This window comes from Ostrea edulis, chromosome 4 (assembly GCF_947568905.1).
Source record: "Ostrea edulis chromosome 4, xbOstEdul1.1, whole genome shotgun sequence".
In the NCBI taxonomy this organism is placed as follows: Eukaryota; Metazoa; Mollusca; class Bivalvia; order Ostreida; family Ostreidae; genus Ostrea; species Ostrea edulis.
Window position 1 is genome coordinate 32,590,039 of NC_079167.1, and position 23,732 is coordinate 32,613,770.

General features: G+C 34.4%; 2 protein-coding genes and 1 long non-coding RNA gene across 7 annotated transcripts; 2 read left to right on the top strand and 1 right to left on the bottom strand.

Annotated features, from left to right (window-relative positions):
• The first annotated feature begins 1,736 nt into the window (after window positions 1-1,736).
• LOC125668964 (keratin-associated protein 4-7-like) lies at window positions 1,737-2,138 on the top strand. Its single transcript, XM_048903405.2, has one exon. The coding sequence runs from the start codon at window positions 1,737-1,739 to the stop codon at window positions 2,136-2,138; it is 402 nt and encodes a 133-aa protein (XP_048759362.2).
• A 1,368-nt stretch (window positions 2,139-3,506) lies between these two features.
• Window positions 3,507-20,541, bottom strand: LOC125669631 (TNFAIP3-interacting protein 1-like). Of its 5 annotated transcripts, none has more exons than XM_056162396.1 (18): window positions 20,314-20,541; window positions 12,301-12,473; window positions 11,992-12,122; window positions 11,272-11,742; window positions 10,869-11,036; window positions 10,553-10,593; window positions 10,132-10,264; window positions 9,862-9,912; window positions 9,311-9,496; window positions 9,014-9,160; window positions 8,609-8,698; window positions 8,356-8,502; window positions 8,135-8,218; window positions 7,478-7,640; window positions 6,993-7,145; window positions 6,815-6,858; window positions 6,516-6,612; window positions 3,507-5,650 (listed from the first exon to the last, which is right to left on the bottom strand). In XM_056162396.1, exons 2-17 carry the CDS (start codon window positions 12,416-12,418, stop codon window positions 6,517-6,519), a joined length of 2,223 nt encoding a protein of 740 aa, XP_056018371.1. In that variant the 5' UTR covers window positions 12,419-12,473; window positions 20,314-20,541; the 3' UTR covers window positions 3,507-5,650; window position 6,516. The 5 variants fall into 5 exon arrangements, with proteins under 5 accessions (XP_056018371.1, XP_048760262.2, XP_048760260.2 ...); XM_048904305.2 differs by lacking the exon at window positions 20,314-20,541 and adding an exon at window positions 14,149-14,230; XM_048904303.2 differs by lacking the exon at window positions 20,314-20,541 and adding an exon at window positions 13,930-14,220.
• Window positions 14,475-16,309, top strand: LOC130054071 (uncharacterized). Its single transcript, XR_008802339.1, has 4 exons — window positions 14,475-14,726; window positions 15,026-15,159; window positions 15,413-15,638; window positions 15,982-16,309. It is a non-coding gene; the product is annotated as an uncharacterized LOC130054071 (long non-coding RNA).
• Window positions 20,542-23,732: the final 3,191 nt, after the last annotated feature.

Consider the following 23,732-nt stretch of genomic DNA (forward strand, 5'->3'; position numbering starts at 1 on the left):
CTTGCAGTGTATGTTAAAAACTTGAATATGTCATGTTTTGCTATGTGCTACTACTGCTGTTTACGTATCTACAGCTTTCCCCGGTCTCTCGTCCGGACAGGAGCCGAGAGCTTCCGGACCGCAGTTACGGCCAGACTAGAGTATGTGTGTCACAATCGTCAACTATGGATATATTTATCACAGGATGTAACATTGTCTTCTAAAGGGTCGTTATGACCTTCACCACAGGGATTCGTACTGCAAAAAAAAAAAAAGATAGTTCAATTTTTGTATTCCCGGAATAAGATTGTCAGCAGGGGCGGATCCAGGAGTTGCGGTTATTGGCGCAACTTTATGAGGCAGGGGGTCTGGGGGCCGCCTTGAGGCCCCCAGTGGGTCCAGGATGAAGCCCCCGGATTTTACAGATTTTATAGGGCTTGAAATATGTCTCCTATGTAGTCATTTTCACTATTTTCTTTCATTTTCATTAAGGTGAAATTAATGAAATGACGCAAATTTTAAGGGTTTTTAGAAAAAAATGTAAGATATCTCAATAAAAATCATTCAATAATTCAAAATATTTTGTCATTTATTCCTCCGAGAGTGGAAGAAATTGTTGCTTCTTTTATCGTTTACATTTTTCTAAACAAGAGACCACATTTTACCTTATCAGAATCTTGCTGTACATCACGTGACATACCTCCTCCAATAAAGACGACTTATCTCTAGTTACGGATTAATGTCAGTCTGTAAATTCGGCGTCATTGTGCACTGTGACCCGAGGGTCGCGGATATTTTTTTGGGAATATACATAACTCTTGTTTTTGTTTTAACTGAATAGCAATGGGACAAAAAGTAACCTGGGAAACAATAAAGATGGCAAAATAATCAATAAATAAATTAGATTAATTAAACTAACTGCTATCATTATAATGTAATATCTACATCATGTATCAAGGCCGCATTCAACTGATCAGACTTGAATGAAGTATGATATTTGAAATTCATCTTTCCAAATCCTTTTCAAGTGAACATTTTAAATGCTACAGTAAGCCACACCTCTGCCCTAGATTGACAGTAAACTAGGATCAAGAACACTGACGCAGAATGTTCTGTAACTATAGATAGGTTCAATCTAATCAAAATTATATCCTTCCATCCCTTAAACTTTGATTCCTACACTAAGGATGGTCATCATAGAGAAGTGTATCATATAGGAGTGTATCATAGAGAAGTGTATCATAGAGGAGTGTATCACAAAGAAGTGTACTGTAGAGAAGTGTACAATAGAGAAGTGTATCATAGAGATGTGTATCATACAGAAGTGTATCACATAGAAGTGTACAACAGAGAAGTGTATCATAGAGAAGTGTATCACAGAGAAATGTACTGTAGAGAAGTGTATCACAGAGAGGTGTATCATAGAGACGTGTACAATAGAGAAGTGTATCACAGAGATGTGTATCATAGAGACGTGTATCACAAAGAAATGGACCATAGAGGAGTGTATCATAAAGAAGTGTATCATAGAGAAGTGTACTGTAGAGAAATGCATCACAGAGAAGTGTACTGTAGAGAAATGTATCACAGAGAAGTGTATCATAGAGACGTGTACAATAGAGAAGTGTATCACAGAGATGTGTATCATAGAGACGTGTATCACAAAGAAATGGACCATAGAGGAGTGTATCATAAAGGAGTGTATCATACAGAAGTGTATCACATAGAAGTGTACTGTAGAAAAGTGTATTATAGAGATGTGTACCATACAGAAGTGTACAATAGAGAAGTGTATCATAGAGGAGTGTATCATAGAGAAGTGTACTGTAGAGAAGTGTATCATAGAGAAGTGTACTGTAGAGCAGTGTATCATAGAAAAGTGTATCGTAGAGAAGTGTATTGTAGAGAAGTGTATCATGCAGAAGTGTACTGTAGAGAAATGTATCATAGAGAAGTTTACTGTAGAGAAGTGTGTCATAGAGACGTGTATCATAGAGAAGTGTACTGTAGAGAAGTGTATCATAGAGACATGTATCATAGAGAAGTGTATCACAGAGACATGTATCATAGAGATGTGTATCACAGAGAGGTGTATCATAGAGAAGTGTATCTTGGAGAAGTGTACAGTAGAGAAGTGTATCTTGGAGAAGTTACTGTAGAGAAGTGTATCACAGAGACGTGTATCATAGAGAAGTGTATCTTGGAGAAGTGTACAGTAGAGAAGTGTATCTTGGAGAAGTTACTGTAGAGAAGTGTATCACAGAGACGTGTATCATAGAGAAGTGTATCTTGGAGAAGTTACTGTAGAGAAGTGTATCATAAAGATGTGTATCATACAGAAGTGTATCACATAGAAGTGTACTGAAGAGAAATGTATCACACAGAAGTGTATCATAGAGAAGTGTACCATAGGAGTGTACCACAGAGAAGTGTATCATAGAGAAGTGTATCATACAGAAGTGAACCATAGAGAAGTGTACCATCAAGGAGTGTATCATAGAGTTTTGGTTGCTTAAATCTTATATCACTTCTCACAAAATTCATACTTATATTATGATTAAAACATCTGTGTTCAATGCTTAAAATAGCTAACAAACCAAAGGCCTCAGAGTCAACTTGCCTACGATTTCCACCTAGGGGTGGTGGTATATAGCACTGTCTTATAAGCTTTAATTCTGAATGTTTAGTATGGTAAAACATGCATATTATGCTTAACTAGATATCTATGGAAATGCAGCATCACAAACTAGAAACATGACACATTGGCTTGAGGAATTTACCCATAAAAGCTTCAAAAGTTGTGTGAACATAAAAGTTCAAGATCAAAAGTCACTATCCATGGTACCCAGCACATTTGCATGGGATGATCATTTATCGGTACTTGTATGTCAAATATCAAAAGCCTACTGCAAAAGACAAAACAGTAACAGCCTGGACACAATTTGTAGCATGCATCAATACAAATTATTCTCTTGAAGTCTTCAAATATTGTGATCGCCTCTTCCTCCGTTCTGTTTACATGAAGTATTCCCACAAAAATGGACCACATGTGTATGTAAATGATGTTCACTCACTTGTTGTTTATTTAAACAAATATAGAATTCGTTAATTCATTTCACTGACAGATATATTTTCGTCAGAATTCTGTTAAAATAATGGATAATTTATATGTGGAATAACACTGCTAATGTGAGTGTAAGGAACGATAACTCTGGGTAGACATGCGTGTTCATGTTGTCTCCAAACCAAATGATAAAGAAAATATCATTGCAATTAGGTAGCACTGCTTTTAATTGCAAGAACACAATAACCAATACTTTGTTTAAACCAACCCCTTTGACATGCACAATATTATCCATATTTTGCCAAAATTTCAATGAGAAGAGATTAAGAACTATTTGCATTACCTCACGTATGTATCAACAAAGGTTTGTACTCAAAATCCGAAGTGCAGTGCCGGTGATAACAAGGTTTTACTTGCTATCGCGAGCCGACTCGAGAAAAACAACAAAACATCAACACAGGCCTATCACCAATAATTTCAAGTTTTAATATGGAGTTGTTTAAGAGCATGTGAAATCAACAATGAATAACTATATACACAAAATGCAAACTATTTTATTAGTATGTGAAAGAAAAGATAGGGAAAAAAGATTTCTCCACCACACCATGTACAGTTACTAGCATATGTTTTTATTAATATGAAGATCTTTGCCCTCTGCTGTCATTTTGTTTGGTTTGGTAAATAGGTAACTTTACTTATTTCTGGAAGATCTAAATAACAAAGACAAGCTGTTTAACTAAAGGGAGGGAACTACGCAGCAGAGATACATAGATACCCACAAAATTCAGAATAAAATCTACCAAGAAATCTCTGGATCAAAACATGTAAATACACTTTGAATCTGGGAGTTTCATTTCAGTCTCTCAGGTAAGGGCAAACAACTACTCAAATATAGCCTGATAAAGAATTTTTATAAAGACAAATTCAGAATTCACAGAACTTATATACAATGAGGTGCTACAGAATTTTTCGTAAATATTTTCTGCATAAATTTATGAGAACTATTACTCGTCATAAAACTAGAACTATTCTTATTCTTGACGTTTGGTAAACGGGAGTACATGTCCTATATATGTTATGTGTATACATTACAAATAAAAATGTGTTGTGAATTGCAGGCATTGGTTGCTAAATAAATAAACTTTTAAGAACAATACAACATCAAATACATTTGTATTCAAAAATTGGAGACATGGCACAACACTATTATATGGGACCACAATACTTAAAGGGACTGGTTCACGATTTTTGATAAAAATATTTTTCATTTTTTATGTTAAACATTGAAAATATAACTCATTTAATGTTGACAGCCAAAATTTTGACCTTCTGAATAGAACGATAAAAGCAATATTTTAGCCTTAAATCTGTGTTATGTAAACAAAGACTCGAGTCATTTTATTTTTACAAACAAACAAGTGAAATATTGATTTTGTAATATAAAGCATCTGAATTTTGCACAATCACAAATTTTGACTTTTAGATAACACGTTTTACCCCAAAATTGCTTGAAATGTGAAAGATATAATAAATTTAGATAGAAATCCATTTCTTTCGAAAATTTCGTAAACAATAGTATACCACAATCTTTGTTTACAAAAACAAATAATAAACTCTCTAAATTGAGCTTTTGTGATAAATGTATAACCTTAATTTTTATGTGAAATCTTTTAAACACATTAGACAATACATTTTGATCATTAAAAGTGAAAAAGAAAATTTTGAGGAAAATCGTGAATCAGTCCCTTTAAAAAGGTGTGTATGCCTGTTTGAAAACAATGAAACACTCCTAAAAGATTGCATTCCTGCAAACTGAAATGTATAAAAACAGTATTATGTGTATCTCTTGTGAAGATTGAGAGTCAAATTTACTTCTTTTCCTCTGTTACAAACGAGATGTTTGCATTTAGACATCATTTTCCATACTGATATACATTTACAAGGTCAATCTGTGACTTTTTCTGTTTTTGTCATCATCTTTTCCACCGTACATATGAAGACAGTGCCACATGCCCAGTGATGGGTTTCCGTCCCACGCGATCCTTACACCTCTCATGATCCGAATGTTACAACAGGAATTTCTCACATCACGTCAATTTCGTCCTATCCATTTTCCTTTCTATGTCTAAATATTACACTAGCAGTTTCTCACATCTCGCCATGTTATCCATTTGTCTGCCGTGGTCTGAAAGTTATACAAACAATTTCCAACAATTTCTCTTAACTCTGAGTCCATGGTGGTCTCCTCTCTGTACAATAACATATCCAAACGTGATCTTCAGACAGAAATCATAAACTGCCACAGACACCCATAATCACTATACCTCCATCATGCCGAATGGGCCAAAATAGAAAGTTCAAATATTTGGGGTAATATTTGATTGGAGTTTTTTTTTAATCTCAGTGATTTTGGAAGTACAAAATATTTCAATGGCAAGCTTTTTGAGCTTGACATTGAAATATTTGGTACTTCCAAAACATACTGAGATTAAAGTGTTGGTTATTTGGAGTGACTGGTGTTAGTCTCTTCACAGATGGAGGAACAGCAGAAGACACTCAACTGTCATTTGTATTGTCAAACTGGCTGTATGTAATAATTTGAAGAATCTGCAACAAAGAAAATTTCAAAGTGAGGTCAATCTTTTACCGAAACACAACGCACACTTTTATGACTGGGTAATATGCTGTAATTTCATTGGCTGTACCCAAGAAATTTATATTCACAAATTCCCATAATACCTGTGCAATCCCATGTGATCAGCCCAAATTTTGTTTTGTTTACATCTTTGGATTGTTATATCACCCTCACATGTTCCTACGAACTAAACATGACTGCTTTCTTGTTCGTAACTGGTTTGAATGGTGTTGTGACATTGATATTATTGCACATTGGGATAGCTGCTTCGTGGCATTGGGATATCATGGGATAACATGAAGAAGCAAGTGCTTCAAGTAATGCTTTAATTTAGACTTTCTTATAATATCATCATACAACAAAATACTGTACAAAATTACATTTGTTTTGGTTAAACATAAGGATTTACTGTAAAAGTGGTTATTGACACTGGGGGTTAAGTACACGTTTTTCCACATCCAACATTTCGTGTGGGGGGGAAATATGCGGCAACTGAATATAATAGATATTATATCAAATATATATAACTATACATGTGACCATGTAATTAATGTAAAATTACCCCACCTGTAAATAAACACTTTTACAGTATCAATCCAAGAAACATGATATTGACAGAAGTGAAACTGACATCATTATCACATTTCTTGGATTGAGAAATTCTTGTGCAGGTATTAACCCAAACAAAAGCCACAGAGCGGGTTCGCGTCATGGTATTTTTTGTGTAACAACTGCACGACAGACTATTGTTCAGTTTCAAAACAGACTGAGGCATGACCCTGTCTTGCCACTATGTGGGGTTAGTTCTACGTGGACTATTGATAATTAATGGCTTACACTAATGACAGTTGACTGGCTTCAGTCCGGAGTCAGTACAGAGATCTGGTGGATCCTCTCCCACGGGCGTCATCGTGTCTCCTCGCGCCATCAAGTGCTGCAAACAAAATAATACATATCAGCAACAGAATAATATACTGGTACTACGCCGTCATAGAATTAAAAGAGCCCAAACCCACACTAAAAACATATTCTGAATAACAAGAAAGTTTCTAAATTGAAAACTATAAACTATTCATTTTGGGCTTTGTATCATTTTGAAAACATAGAGTGTGCATTACACTGATGAATATTCATACCTGGGATTGATTTGCATTCTGCTGGTAGAAGTTCTGAAGTTGTTCTGAAAAAAAGTCACAAATGGTTTTACAGGTATACACATTCCCACTTCTATCTGCAGGATTTACAGACATGTGAACAGAAATACAAAAAGACAAGTAGTGACAGCATCTCCTGTGTGATAAGTATAATACCTACCTCTGGTGAACACACTGCCACAAATTTCACAGACAGTCCGAGAGGGATGGTTTGTGTAAGTACAATTTGGACAGTTCCAGGCCCCGGGAAGCTGCTCCGGACACAGCTGGGCTTTGTTTGTCATTTGGGGTCGTGAGTACTCAGTCGATGCGTCTAAACAGGAAATACTGATCATAAAATGATGTACATATGAGATTCTCAGAACATTCACACTGCTGGAAGAACCATTTTCAGCCTGTGAATTCTTTTATCAACTTTATCCAATACAAATTCTATTCCAATTATATAAGGGTCAACAAATTTTGATGGGAATTTTAAAACAAATAATTTTGAATACCCTTTGATATAAATTTGTCAAGTACAGTTGTGCAGTTCATGTGGAATTTCACAGCAGATAAAAGATTTACAAATCACGTAACCTAAATAAATTCAACAAAGGCACAATATAATTTTCAACAAGATATTCTCTGCATCGGTTTCCTTACTCTGATGTCGTCCTGTTTGGAACAAGTATGGGGCTACAGGCTGTGCCATTGGGTCCGACTCTGGCTGACCTCTATAGGGGTTGAGATACTCCCCCATGGGCGGGCGACTGGTCATCTGGTGGTAGTACTGCTGCTGGCTGTTGACCTCCTTCTCACGCTGAAGCTAGGAATGACCAGAATCATTTACATAATTTGCATTACAACTGAAATTGTGATTAAGAAAAAATAATGGCCATGTTTACAGGATTTGATAATGAATGACTTCAGAGGTTAAGAAATTTTGTTTGTTGATATAAACTGTGAGGCAAAATTGAACTTTGTGATACTTTTTTTTTTCAAGCAAAATTTTAAGTTATTCCTCATTAAATACGATAATCTGGCCACACCAAATACATGTATATTTCATTGTCTCTATAAAAGAGAAATAAACATGGTTGTACTATGGCCTGAGATGATTGAACTTGTCAAGATATTGACAGCTTTTAGAGTTATATTGCAAACATTCTATAAATGTTGGACAGTTCTGAGATTGAAGTGATTCGTGTTCATAAACCATTCCAACCTCTGTAGTTTATTGAGGAATACTTGAACTTTGACTTTTATAAAGATAACTATAGCAGAAAGCACTTGTAACAGTCATAAATATGTCAAGTCTACCTCTTTCTTAAGCTTTTGATTTTCTGAATGCAGTTGTACATTTTCTGTCATGGTTTGTTTCACATTTTTTTCTGCACTGCGAAGCTGTAAAAACAAGTACAGTTAATTTGTACAATTATATACACTCATAAATCCATCAAAAATAAATTCTTGGCATTCCTGAACAAAACACACACATCTTCCTCCCGAAATCCTTTGTGAATATCTAAACAAACACTGACCTGTCTCTCAAACCCCTTCAGCTGATCTTGTAGAGTCCTAACTTTCCTTTGGTCAGCTTCCATTTGTTTCCTGAGATCGTCCTTAACAGACTGAGCATGAGCACGATCACTTCTTTCTCTATCAAAGTCTTCTTTAAAAACTGTCAACTAAATGCAAATAAGCACATTGATCAGACCTTTGTATGGGATTGCCAATATGAATGTTGAGCTCCTTGACTCTTGTGTGACAGAGAGACAACAAGGACATATGTACCTGTTCCCTGAGGACTGCGTTTTCCTGTTTCAGGTCTTCTCTACTGGGGCCCTCAGTTAGACCAATCAATCCACTGGTACTTCCCGTCCCCTACCAAAAACATAACAGGCAATAATGTAGGGGATAAGAATGTTTATCGCATTTCATCCAATCACGATACTGTAAACCAACTTTTATTCGCGTGCGAGAAATTTTTGCGAGGTTCATGAGAACCTCTTCATTGTGAATATTTTTCGCCACGAACTAGACCTTTCATCTTTTGTGTATGTTTAAGATTATCTTGGTAGCGAAAATCAGTTACTGTGAACCAGTTCCTCACTGCTAATTCGCAAATAGAGTCATCGCGAATAAATGTCGGTTTACAGATAACATGACAAAATCTCTTGACCTTTGACCGGAACTTACCCTTAGGACAGTGACCTCAGCTTCTAGAGCACTTTTTTCCCTGTTGAGTCTGGTGATGACTTCCTTGTCTTGATAAATCTCTGCCTCTAAAGCCTCCACTCTTATGACCTGTCTGTCTAGTCTTTGCTGTAAATCTTCTCGTCTAGCCTAAAAATAAACATGACAGAACTTTAACTCTTACAAAAGCACCCTTCTCACAATCCTTGTTAGACATTTTGTAAATCTTCTTTTCTGTATATCATTGAATCCTTTTGTAAGCGTCTCTCCAAAATCTGGAATCTGCAGTTGTCGTCATACCTCTGCTTCTGTAGTTCTTTCTTTTGCGTTCAAAAGGATCTTGTCGAATTCCTCCTGTCGTTTCTGGTCCTGAGACTTATAGCTTGTGATCTCCTCCTTCAGTTGGTCAGTCTCTGCCTTCAACTTTTCTTTGTCCCTCGTCCACTGGCTGAATAAGTCTCGCCATTTCTGGATCTCTTTCTGATACTGACAAAAAAATTCATACATTCAAATATGCAATCCTGTTTTACAGACAAGTTTTGACTTTTTTTGGTTCAGTGGAGATTTTCTTCACACACCTCATCTTAATTTCACTATTTCTAAATTATCTCTCCTTGAAAGGCAACATGAACCTTGATTCAATAAACTTGATTCTTCTTAGTACACTGTTTGGTAAGTTTAGTTGAATTGACCCTGTGGTTGTTGAGATGAAGGTGAAGATGCGAAATATTTATACCAGACAAACATAATGACAGACAACAGTTGATAAAACAAGCTCACTCGAGCCTTTGGTGAAATAAACAAAAATCTTCTCAAAATATTTACAGACTTTGCCTGATACATGTACTTACTTTTTCAATAGTTTCCTGTTCTCTTCCACTGACTCTTCCATTTTCTATTTTCTGATTTATAAAAATAAAAATATATCATATAGAAATCACAATTCTTTGTCCAAAACCGGGAAGAATTTGGTTATTTTGATATTCTAATAATTTTGTTATTCAAATAAATCCAGGAAAAAGATTATCTGTGCATTAGTTGGTCTATTCATCTTCTAGTCTAAATTTTGATTATCGTCCATGCTCCACATATCGCATTACACCACACAACATATGCAGTACCTGTGTCTCTGTATGTCTGTGCTGTTCCCAGTCCAGAACCTGTGTCTGTGAGGACAGAGAGGAGGAGGGACTCAGGTTGTTGACCTGATGCTCCAGTTGTTGGATTTTTTGCAGCAGACGACGATTCTGAGACCTGAAAGTCACATAGACACTCATTCAAGTTCTCTAGCTAGCTGAACATACTGTGGCAAATTCATGTCAGGATACACAATTTTTTTCTTTTATTTCTATTAAATGTTATTTGCATCATTGTATTTCATTTTAAGCCTATTTCTATTCCAAGAGATGCATTAATCGAGACTCATACTTATAGGAGCATCATTCAGTATATCGATCATCAGAGTAAAGCAATCAGGAGTCTCTCAAGGTATTGTTTATTTTGGTAATCAAAACTTTAACCTAGCAATGATAATGTGCTTACTTTTGCAGTTCCAATTCCTCTTTCAGAGCTAAATTGCATGTCTGTAAAAAAGACAGTTATTGCTATCAATTTCCTTCATTCTGTTTAGCAGTTAACAAAACTGGTGCAAAGTCCATCAAAAGTTCAGAACAATATAGAACTGCACCCAAATGTGGGTTGTTGGGGTTTTTTTCATCAAAAATACAATAAGTACATAAAGGCCTGAGAAGCAGATAATGAACTTTTTGAGGCCTACTGGAAATACTAAAATCTTATCAATTTTTGATTCACTCATTTTGCTCCACACACCAATGTGAAGTTTCTAATGCTGACAAACCTTGAACTTTTTGGTATCCTCTTCTTGTTTTTCTATTTCTGGTACAAGCTCCTCCAAAAATTTTCTCATCTTCTCGGCGGGGCCATCTGTGGTCAGATCCATGGCAACCGCTACCTGGCTTACCTTGATACTCAGAATGGTTTCTTCTTCTTTTGGGGCTTCATTTGACTGTAAACAACACAAATGTAAACATGATAATATTGTGTTCAGCAGAATGGGGCAACATTGCAGTTAGTGTAAAATTTGATTTCACTCTTTATCAAATTACATAATTTGACAAGGATTACCTTCTCTATTAATCATTTCTTCATTATCAGATAAATAAAAGAAATAATAGGCATTTCTGGTTTAAAACTCAGTTACCAGATTCTGACTTTAAGTTAAGATATTTGAAATGACTTACGTTTTGAACGATCAGTGGATCAAAAAGTTCTTCCTGGGGGCTGCTAATGACCTGATTTGCCTCAGTTACTGATGGAAACTCCATCAAATTGAAGCTATTACTGGAACTATAGTTGACCTTCGTTGAGAGCTGGCGGTTTAAGTTGTCTGACATTTGGGCCTGATTGGGAATGATTTCGAAAAGTGATCCTGAAGGGGTAGGGTCTATCCTCTCAAAACTGGAAGCTGATTCCGAGGTGCGTGTACTTCGATTTTTTGTCGAATGGTTCTCGAATTCTAGCGACTCTTGTGTTGGCATCTTGTCATCCAGAACGGGCTTAGCTTGTGTGGGATCATCTTCTGGGAGTGAGGCGAGTGTTGCTGTCTGATTGTGAATGTAGCTGGGGAAATGTTCCGTAACGCGGTTGTGTTGGATGACGTTACCTGGGGTGGCGGTTTGGTTTTTGTCCTTTGTAGAAACCGTCTGCTGCTTCTGAAGAATCAATTACGTCAAATATCACAATACAATTACATATTGCTGTAGCCATCCTATTAGACATATCAATATAGTTGCAAGGGAACTAATCAAAACTGTTTCATTCCTTATTGTTTTAAAGGGCGTGTCAATTACATTATTAACAAATTAAGCGAGCCAAGACAAAAAATATCATTCAAATGAACTGGTTATTGACAAGGAAGCAATTAACATGTACTGAGGATAATAACAAGTGCTCTTTATAACCTCTATTTCGTTTTCCATTACGTCAGATGATGATTGGCTGGTTTTTTGTATCGATTCTAACTTCTCACGGAGAGCTTTATTTTCCTCCTGAAGTGTTTGACACTCTTCTTTTTTCTCAAGTAGCAAATTTCCTGTGATAAGAAGCCATTACATTTTAATTATCAAAAAAGACCTTCATATTTTGTTAATTTCTCTGGACAAAATAGATTGTGACATTTATATATATATATATATATATATATATTGTTATGACAAAAACAATGAGTTTCAAATTTGACCATATTGCATGTAAACAGACTGCATAACAACCTAAAGTTACATATCCTCGAATTTTTCCGTGTAACAGCTGGTTTTCCTCTTGGAGTTGCCGGAGTTCGTGAACATTATTAGAGAGGGGTAGGGAGGTTTGAGTGGCATGATGGGACATTCTCGCTGCTTGATATCCCTGGAACAAGCATGGTGTCTAGCACATCATTATCAGTCTGTAAAAAATAATATTTCCATTATCATTTCATATTTGTTTGTTTTTTTCTTCTTTACTCACTGCTTACATCTTTTCATTCTGTTATACTTCTCTAAACTGTAATCCAGTTTAAGAGAATAAAAATATTGTCATATTGAAAAAAAAAAAAAACAACCAGAAAAATTGACTTGAAAATGTAAACACATAATTAGGCCTGTGTTAGATCTAATTATGTCTAACACTTGTCTGTTCCAGGTTTCCCATTATTCATTATTGGGTCACCTAGCCATTTCCAATTTACTTATTTATTGTAACAGCTTATATAATTACTCTTACAGTAATTAATGTCACAATTAATTATACATCTGACTGAGCTTCATAGGTATATCATTATGTCAATATGATGGTGTCTGCTCCAAGATAGCTAGGGGATCAAATTCTGAAATTAACTAATTACTGAAGGAAGTTAGGGGGGGGGACTTCGGTCATTTAGTAATTTCATCATGATTTTGATTATTGATACCTTTACACAAACACATAAGGAAAAAGTATTCAAAAATAATATATAATAATCCAGTATCTTGTTTACTGAATCCTTTCAATCTTGTTTCTACAAAAGAAATGTGTTTATATACGATCTATAAAACTCTTCAAACCTTAGAAACAAAGGCTTGTTACAACTATAAACATATAAAACAATGCACATGTATTTTCGTATCACATGGCTAACAACACTTATATATGTGCTTTAGGGCAAATAAAGAACTTTTAAGTTTGAAGTTTAAAAACTGATATCAGCTGACTATAGTAACCTAGTTCTGTATCATACACTAACCTATGATTATATTGGACACAGCTAGGAACCATGAACTTTCTCTCTTTCTCTAAATGACTACAGTTGTTATTTCTCTGCTTTGTGATTTTTATCTACATCTAGCCATGATATAAGGTTTTCAGAAAACTTAACCAGTACATCTAACATGATATACAATTAACTGTACCACTAAATCAGACACTGATGTCAGCTCTGTATTAAGAGTTATCAGCTAGATTTTCAGGGGAGTTCATAGAACTTTTGTCATTTCCTGTAAACTGAAAATTCCTCCTTCCAATGTGTTATTTCTATGAACATATCTATAAATATTGATCAATATCAGACCCTACATTAGGGGTGGGTGAACAATACACTTAAAAGATTATGATGAAGCACTGTCAAAATAGTAACAAAAAATCCACACAAGACTATTTCGTTGTAGGCTTAATATAGTCACAGGGTGGGACACACGGTAACGTACAGTGCAGTATTACTCACACGTAAAATCAGAAACTGAAAATAGACATATGTGCAACTATTGCCAAAAGAACAGGCCTTGGAAATTATTATCTAGCACAATATGGTCTCGTTGGACCTTGACTTTAATCCCCCTTTTCAAAGAAAACTGCTAATATTAAAAGAACTAAAAATGGTTACTTACGTTGTATATAAACTATTGAAGAAATGTAAACAGGTCGTAATTTTACGGTTTTCCATTCAAATTTTTATTGGACAAACGAGTTATTTCCTCAAACGACGTAATAAAAAATGTGCGAAAACGAAAATAGTTACATTTTATTGAAAACTCATCGGGAATAAAACTGAAGGTTAAAATAAGATATATTTTTCTAAAAAGATGTAACAAAACAGGTTTACTTACTATGTTAGAAGATAGACATGTAGAAAGAAGAAATAAGAATACGAACGATCTAAAATGCGGAATAATAGGGAAATCCCCTTATAAGATATATATAGAACAAAGCACAATGATTTATGACCTCATGAAAATCATTATTTGACTACTGTTAACGAGAGGAAATTCACCACATTTTTCTCTGAGTAATATAAGTCTCATTATAAAAACGAGTTACTATTTTGAATGCTATATAAAATCTCATCCCGCATATTTAAAACGAATATTTTATTGTAAGGCATCCTTAAAATATTGAAACCAATTTGACCGTAATAGGGTCTGTAAGTCTCGTCATGTGATTGCCGAGATTTAGCGAGATTATTAACTTCCGGGTACATCAACATCTCAGATTGCACTATGTAGAGAGTGGTATACATAGATATAGCGTTATCAATCGATTATGTGGAGGTTTTAACGAGATAAACATGGGAATTGAAGCATTAGTGGAGTGGTCGAGGATTCTTCGCTTCGTGTTTGACGAATTACGTGTAATAACCGCCAGTGTACAAGCATCGACGAGGGTACGTCTTCCAGATAAAGAGCAGGTTGGTAAAAGCATAATCTATGAACTAGAGAGATGTACGATACGTTTTTATATCTCAAATCATTCCAATTGAAAGTATATTAATACTTGAAAATAAAAACGGATTATGCATAAAACTTGCTTTGTATTTATACGAACGTACTGGGGAGATCGGAAGGGGGTGGGTGGGTGGGTGAACAACGATACTACATTTACGCACCTGCAGTGTACAGTTGTTTATTCAATAAACAAAGCGCATTAAATATGCCTATCTATATCAGTTACATCACAGATGGGTTAAGATTGTTTAATATTTTATAGATATGCCTTGAATCTGAGGATAAAGGTGTTGTGCATTGTGCAGTCATCATTAATGTGGATGTCTGATGCCAGTATGCCCATAATGGGGCAGTATAAGTGTCGATCTTCATATGACAGCAAATTTTCAAAGGCAGGTACACAATCTAAAGATAAAATAATGTCAATACATGTTTGGATCTATATCGTATGATTATAATAATTATAAGTTTATATGTTGTAAACTTTCTTTCTTTTTAGAAATTTCTTTCTTTATAAACTGTCTTGCTGTTATGCCCTCTGGGCCCAAAATTGGAATAAACTTATCTTATCTATACCCAAAGTAGGTAATAAATGGGTTCGAACTGTGAAGATAAAATTTTTACATGTAGATATATTGGAATTTTTCAGATATAAGAAGGCAAATAAAACTGTTCAATGTAAAGTACGTCAGTAGTTGGATAAAACATCCAAAGTCGGCACAGTCAAAGTGGAGGAATTAACTGCATCCTCATTCCGCAGGGCAACAGGCCATTTTCAGCAACCCCTGAAATTCTTAATTGAGGCTAAGTGCCCATTTTCAGCTCGAACAATGACAATTAAAGAGGCCTGTGCAAATGTTGGGATTTCCCTCTTGGTAAGTCAGCTTTATAGATTGAACAATTATGTGTATGTGTACCTAATACATGTACATTAGCTGTACATATATGTATTCATATATATCATTATGGATGTATCCAAGTTTATTATAACTTTAAAGTAACATTTTATGAATGAAATACATATACTACTTAGGCTTCATTGTGATATTGAACTGCTAATGTTCTTTATAAACTTTACTTGCATCAAGTTTTGAATACTGCAGTACATCTATGTCAAAATAAGTATGCATATTGCAGTATAATACTTTCACCACTCTTCAGAGCACTTGTAAATCAGGTATATTTTATCAATACATGTAATGACATTTGCCATTTTAGAATGTGATGCAAGGGATGATTCGCTGCACCTCAAAACAAAATCTGAATATTGGCATCAGATTCAAGGACAACACCACCTGAAAGACACCCAATGCTGTGATTTGCTAGTGTGGATTCCTAGTGACACTCAAATAATTCACATTGACAAAGATGTATTATGTCAACCTTTTAAGCGTGATAGAGTTTAATTATAATAATGAAGTATTTTTGCAGTCTAAAACACACACACATAACCACATGTACATATACTTTATTATGATATCAGTGGTGCATCTATCAAAGTTATGTAATTACATGTATATTTATTGAATAAACATTATAGACAAGCGTTTTTCTTATTTTAGATGAACCAAAATACATGTATGTATAGACACAGTGTCCAGCTTTACAAAAATCATCCAATTACATGCATTTACTCAAACAATGGATTTTACTTCTTTTTTAATAATGCAGATTTGAAAACCTTCAGAATGAGAACAAAAGGCTTTATATTTGATTGTATATTGTTTAACGTTCCTCTCGAGAATATTTCATTCTGATGGAGACGTTCCAAAGGGCTTTATATTCATATGAATATAAAAGGCTTTATATTTAAATAAATATGTAGTAAAGTTATATTGCATATATGGTATTCATTACTTTTAACTTTAAAAATTCAATGTGGCAGGTATGTGCAGATTTAAGGTATATATATATACATGCAATTAATCTAATAAGTTTGTAGGATTTATCTGCAATCTCCTTCAAAAGGGGAACCTGCAAATTCACATGATCCACACAAATCTGAAATATTTTGTCAGATCAATATCTATAATGGCTAAGGAATTAAAAAAAAAAAGATCTCTCATTTTCCCATCCAACATGGATTCTGCATCTGGAAATTTTATAGCAAAGTTGTGCATCCTCTTTTGAGAAGTGGGATTTATTTGTAAGAAAGAATGGGATATTAAGTGTCATGTCATTTGGAAGTTTGTCAAAAAAACAAAATCCTTTGTCCGCCAGGAATATATCACCAACTTGCAACTTCTCTAAAATGTCACAATGGTTCACAATTGCCAAATTAGATTTGTATCCAGCATACAGATTGGAAATAAGCTGCATTAGGTGTAATACACATTAAGGTCTTTTCTTTGTGGCGACTCTTGTCATTACTGCAAGCGAAAAACTGGCTATTCATATCAATTTGGTCATATTAGGTCACTTCTGTTGCATCCATTGCAATCTTCAATTCTTCTTACTTTTATATTTCAGTTGAATGGACACTCCCAACAGTGTTCATGATCCCTTCAAACAAAATTTCATGAATATATGAAAAATATCCACAGAAAATGGTGTATACAGCAACATTTATACCCCCCTAAAATTACTAGGTAATTGAATATTGTGAAATCTGCGCTGACCTGTGAAATTGATAACTAGTCAGTGTATAGAAAGTGCATTGTTCATTTTTCCTTAACGAACCGCTAAAACATACCTTTCCAGGGTCTTTCAATTATGATGTTCCCAATTGTCATGGATGGTTTCCTTTAATTAAGCAGGTATATTTCTCACTGCAAGTTTACAACATCATAGTCTTCAAGGGAAGCTGTAAGAACAAAAGCAATACCATTATAGTATTTGGTGTGCATATAAATTTAGATAACACTGAAATGAGAATGAAGAAAATACAGAAAAACCACCTGACACAAAACTTAACAACCGTTGTAACTTCCTGGTTTGATGTACTAGAATACTTGTATCGTACACTGTACCTTTTTAAATGTTGAGGGTTTGGTGCTGTTAATACTCGTGATCATGTAGATGCACTTCATTGTTGTCTGGTACAGATATATTGGTAGCAGTATCAATTTCGGTTCCTACATGTACATTTGAAGCAGATGCTTCTGCTTCAGCAGGTTTCGTAACTTTGTGTCTATGAAAAAAAGTAATATACCATAAGTTGCTGTTTTTATTGACTTAAAGTGGCTCACTACACAACAAAGTTGTAGTTTCTGAAATAAGCACAGAATATGAGTGTTACAATCATTCTTTTCAAGGCCATGTGTCACTTTTACATAATTATACAATAAAGATATATGCCAGTTCTCTTGAAACACAATACAAAATTTAATCATGCAGGACCCTATATAAAGGCAAGTAGTATCAAGAGTGTCCTGTCAACCCTTTCCCCTTTTCCTAACAAGGTTATTTTTTCTATATTGATACAATAAATAAGTGTTCCTCCCCCCTTTCAGACAGAAGGGAATTATATAGTAAAAGATGTTAATAAATGTTGAAATCAATAACGAAGAAAAACTTACCCCCCCCCCCCCCATTTATGAAATTGTAGTACATGTAATTTTTTGCTCTTATTATTTTATTTTTATCAGTTCGTCTGTCAAAATCTTTTGTAGGCCTACCCCCTCTGAAATATCTAAACAACACATCCAGTATATTCTGTCAGTTTATACCCACGTGTGTTAATTTGACATGATTATTCGTTGAATTGTGATAATATTACGTACCTACATCTTTGTATCCACCGCTTCCTTACTGTAGCATCGACTAGGAACCTAAATAAACTACATGGCAGGGTTTTCCCCGTCTCATGTATGCAGCCGATCGCTTAACAATACACCAAATTACAAATTAGCGCCGATTCTCTGTTACGACTTTATATATTCCACATGTTGTTGTACCCGGAAGTAGTAAAACCGAAAATGAAAGCAAACGAGACTTACAGACCCTATTTGATGATAAATTTTAGTCTATTACGCCCTAGTACGTCAGATAGAAATTGTATTTAATTAAAGTAATCATCAAGTTGATTTCAAGTACAAGCTAAAGTGATGTTCATAACGTTAGTACAAGTTTTTGTGAAATTTTGATAATTCATATGATTGCAATTTTCGGACGTTGTACCGTTAAAAAATTCCATTCATGTAGCATATATAGCTCTCTTTTTTTTTATATTATAGATCTACATGTATATATATTATGTGTGATCTGCTTATTCTAGATGAGTTTTGTTTTATATCCTTTAGCACCGACTCTTGCTGCCTCCATTCTCTTGCTGGTGCATCAGGCATACTGTATATTGCATTAGGGATAATACACATGTATACGTATTAACTGGGTACTAATGTTTACATATGAAACTTGAAATACCACCAATGAGTATAAACTCCAAGAATTGCTCCTCGCTGTGTGTTGTCTGTACTTGAATCAACAATTATATATGTTACATGTTTATATATGCTCATTTGGGCCCTGATTTAGTAATAAAAAATATACTATTTTATTCTATTCTATATTGCATCTTAAAAAGTGCTGTGACATATATTTTATTATTGATTTTAAATGGAAATAAGTACACTTTCTAAACTTTTAGCAGATAATAATGCGAGTATGGAGTTCCCTTAAAATTCGGTCAAACTGAGATGTCTGAAAATGAAATTAGTCAGTCATTCCATGCCCTCGTTACAAACACTTACTAACCTTGAAGCAGGCACATGAATGTGTAATTTTGACTATTAAATAACCATTGACTTGCAAGACAAAAGTGTTCCTTATCACGTATTTCTCTACACTAAAAGCGATTATCTAACGTAGTTTTATTGGGTTTTCTTGTTTTTATTAGGTTTTTCTTGTTATTGTACACAGTAAATGTTTTTATTAGTCATTGATATATGTTCCAATTACATTGAGAAATTTCGAGGGGGAAAATGGATGCCATCGATCGCTTTCACAGCTAAGCCCCAAAACATTACATTAAAATGAAGAGAGAGAAAACGCGACTATCTATACTAGTCTTTTTTTTTTTTTTTAATCTTTTAATTTTTTAATGAAATGTTTGTTTTAATTTTCGGAGTTATGGCATTGGATGGACTAATTGTCATAAAGGAGTGATTGACCAAAACAGTGACAAGAGGCCCGGGGTACCGTAATATTCGAAGGAGGGGGGTGGGTGTAGTTTCTGTTTCTTGTCCTCAAGCACCTACGCCTGAACAGTGTTTAAAATCCATCTATGACGTCATTCTTTTGTTCGAACACTCCATTATTTTTCAGGAATGGAGTGTTCGGAAAGTAGGTCAACCTTTGTACAAGTAGATATAAATGCATGCAACAAAAGAATAAAAAACGTAAGACATGATTAAAATGCACAAAGTTTAGTTTTTATTTGGGCCCAGCAAAGGTGGATTTTAAGTGGGTCAATGTACGTGTATAACTCCATTCCTAAAAAGCAATGGACCTCGGCCCCTTTGGGGCCTCGGTCCATTACTTTTAAGGAATGGAGCGATACTCGTACATTAACCCTTACGTAATGTCGGCCATCCGAATCACAACACTAACCTAGCTGTCGAAATAATCCCTCTGTACGATGATCCGGGAACTCGCTGCCGCTATCCATGACTAATACAGAGAAAATATAGAGTTTCTCACGATAAAATGGGAGCCCCCCCCCCCCCCCCCAAGATAGAGTAACATATAGCATTCATTCATTTTTATTCGATGGAAATGGTACATGAGGTACAATACAAAAATTTCCACAAGCACCTGAAGTATGGACACTACTACCCCCCCCCCCCCCCTTCTGATTCTTTTTATGCGACGGTAATTTCTCCGGAATGGGTGGTTCCCCTCTCTATCCCATCCAATTTACGTAGGTCTAATTGTTTCACGCTTATTGCAAGCTTTAGAGGTTGGCCTTCTACCGATATAATCTCTAAAGCTTATAAAACAGCGTGAAACGATTACATGTATATAAATCAAGATTGGAATGGGATAGATAGGGGATCCACCCATTTGGGAGAAATTATCGCCGCCAAAAAAAAAATCAGAAAGGAGGGGTAGTAGTAGTAGTAGTAGTGTCCATACTTCAGGTGCAATTTTCTTTCATTACCTATGTACATATATAATCTTTCGTAATATGATATACATACTAAACTATCGGCTATTCTCTACTGGGAGGCGATCGTGGTACGAGATTTCAAAAAGATGCTACTGAGTTTCTTAATTAATTATAGGTAGATATTCAAGATTTCAGATCAAAATTTGATTTTAAAATTCTGTGCATACAAAAACATCGTACAGTATGACCGACTTTTCCAGTTAACTTACGGTCTGTCCCAGAGTGGGGGTGGAGAGGTGTTGAAATAATTAAGGACTGAGTATTCTGGTACAAAATATGGTATTCAAATATACATATTGTGACTGGCCAATTTTGTTTGAGTATATTAACTTTACTCAAATTCTGTCTCTTTTTGTCGGAAGTAGGGTGTTTAAATTCAAATAAATATAAGGGAAAGAAAACCCAACAATTAAATTACAAATGTCCGTCTCCGATCGGGCAAAGGTTGTTGATTGTATTTATAAATGTACATAGTACAATTAAATGTGGAAGCAACACTGTGTACATCACAATATCAATACAATACACGTTATAATATCGATACAATACATGTTACGATATCGATACAATACATGATGTAATATCGATACAATACATGTTATAATATCGATATAATACGTGTTATAATATCGATACAATACATGTTGTAATATCGATACAATTAATGTTATAATATCGATACAATACACGTTATTATACCGATACAATACACGTTACAATACCGATACAATACACGTTACAATATCGATACAATTAATGTTACAATATCGATACAATACACGTTACAATATCGATACAATTAATGTTACAATATCGATACAATACACGTTACAATATCGATACAATTAATGTTACAATATCGATACAATACACGTTATAATACACATTACAATATCGATACAATTAATGTTACAAGATCGATACAATACATGTTATAATATCAATACAATACAAGTTGCAATATCGATACAATACACGTTATAATACCGATACAATACACGTTACAATATCGATACAATTAATGTTACAATATCGATACAATACACGTTATAATACCGAAACAATACACGTTACAATATCGATACAATACACGTTATAATACCGAAACAATACACGTTATAATATCGATACAATACACGTTATAATATCGATACAATACATGTTACAATATCAGTACAATACATGTTATAATATCGATACAATACATGTTATAATATCGATATAATACGTGTTATAATATCGATACAATACATGTTGTAATATCGATACAATACACGTTATAATACCGATACAATACACGTTACAATATCGATACAATACATGTTACAATATCGATACAATACATGTTACGATATCAATACAATACATGTTACGATATCGATACAATACACGTTATAATACCAAAACAATACACATTATAATATCGATATGATACGTGTTACGATATCGATACAATACACGGTATAATACCAAAACAATACACATTATAATATCGATATGATACGTGTTATGATATCGATACAATACATGTTACAATATCGATACAATACACGTTATAATATCGATGCAATACACGTTATAATACTGATACAATACACGTTATAATATCGATACAATACACGTTACAATATCAATACAATACATGTTACAATATCGATACAATACGTGTTACAACATCGATACAATACACGTTATAATACCGAAACAATACACGTTACAATATCGATACAATACATGTTACAATAACAGTACAATACAAGTTATAATATCGATACAATTAATGTTACAATATCGATACAATACAAGTTATAATATCGATACAATACACGTTATAATATCGATACAATTAATGTTACAATATCGATACAATACATGTTATAATATCGATACAATACACGTTATAATATCGATACAATACATGTTATGATATCAATACAATACATGTTATAATATCGATACAATACACGTTATAATATCGATACAATACATGTTATGATATCAATACAATACATGTTATGATATCAATACAATACACGTTATAATATCGATACAATACATGTTATGATATCAATACAATACATGTTATAATATCGATACAATACATGTTATGATATCAATACAATACACGTTATAATATCGATACAATACATGTTATGATATCAATACAATACATGTTATAATATCGATACAATACATGTTATGATATCAATACAATACACGTTATAATATCAATACAATACATGTTATAATATCAATACAATACATGTTATGATATCAATACAATACACGTTATAATATCAATACAATACATGTTATAATATCAATACAATACATGTTATAATATCAATACAATACATGTTACTCATGGAGTTTACATGTAGTGATTCTCAGAATTTGCCTTTTAGTTTAAAACTCTATTAGATCGAGCTGTCGAGAAAGCGGGTTTTCCGAATATTTTCTCTTAAATCAAGCATACCTAGTTTGTGTAAACTAGCAATTTTCTGCTCTCAGAATGTGCCATTTTGCGGTTTATAAAAAAAATGTCGGGGATACCCCTATCCTCCCTGAGCGTGCCCCTCCCGCACGTGCCGCTTTATGACGCTAACCCGCATGGCCGCACCTTGAGCAATAAAACCTTTGGTTTCCAGCTCTTGTCTACTCAGATAATTTTCGCGATACTGAAAAAAATCATATCAGAGGGGGTAGGTAGGGTAAACAGGAGGGGAGGGGCAGGGTCAAGAGGAAAGAAGAAGGGAGAGAAGAGGGGAGAGGGCGGAGAGAGAGAGAGAGAGAGAGAGAGAGAGAGAGAGAGAGAGAGAGAGAGAGAGTTTAACAGTTTGATAGATACGGTGGTCGCAGT

Coding starts and splice junctions, on each gene's coding strand:
- LOC125668964 (XM_048903405.2), top strand. CDS start 1,737: ATGTGTACCATACAGAAGTGTACAATAGAGAAGTGTATCATAGAGGAG.
- LOC125669631 (XM_056162396.1), bottom strand. CDS start 12,418: ATGTCCCATCATGCCACTCAAACCTCCCTACCCCTCTCTAATAATGTT. Junction 9,497..9,861: donor AACAGGAAACTATTGAAAAA/GTAAGTACATGT, acceptor TTTTTTTGTCAG/TATCAGAAAGAGATCCAGAA. Junction 6,613..6,814: donor AGAATGCAAATCAATCCCAG/GTATGAATATTC, acceptor TTTTGTTTGCAG/CACTTGATGGCGCGAGGAGA.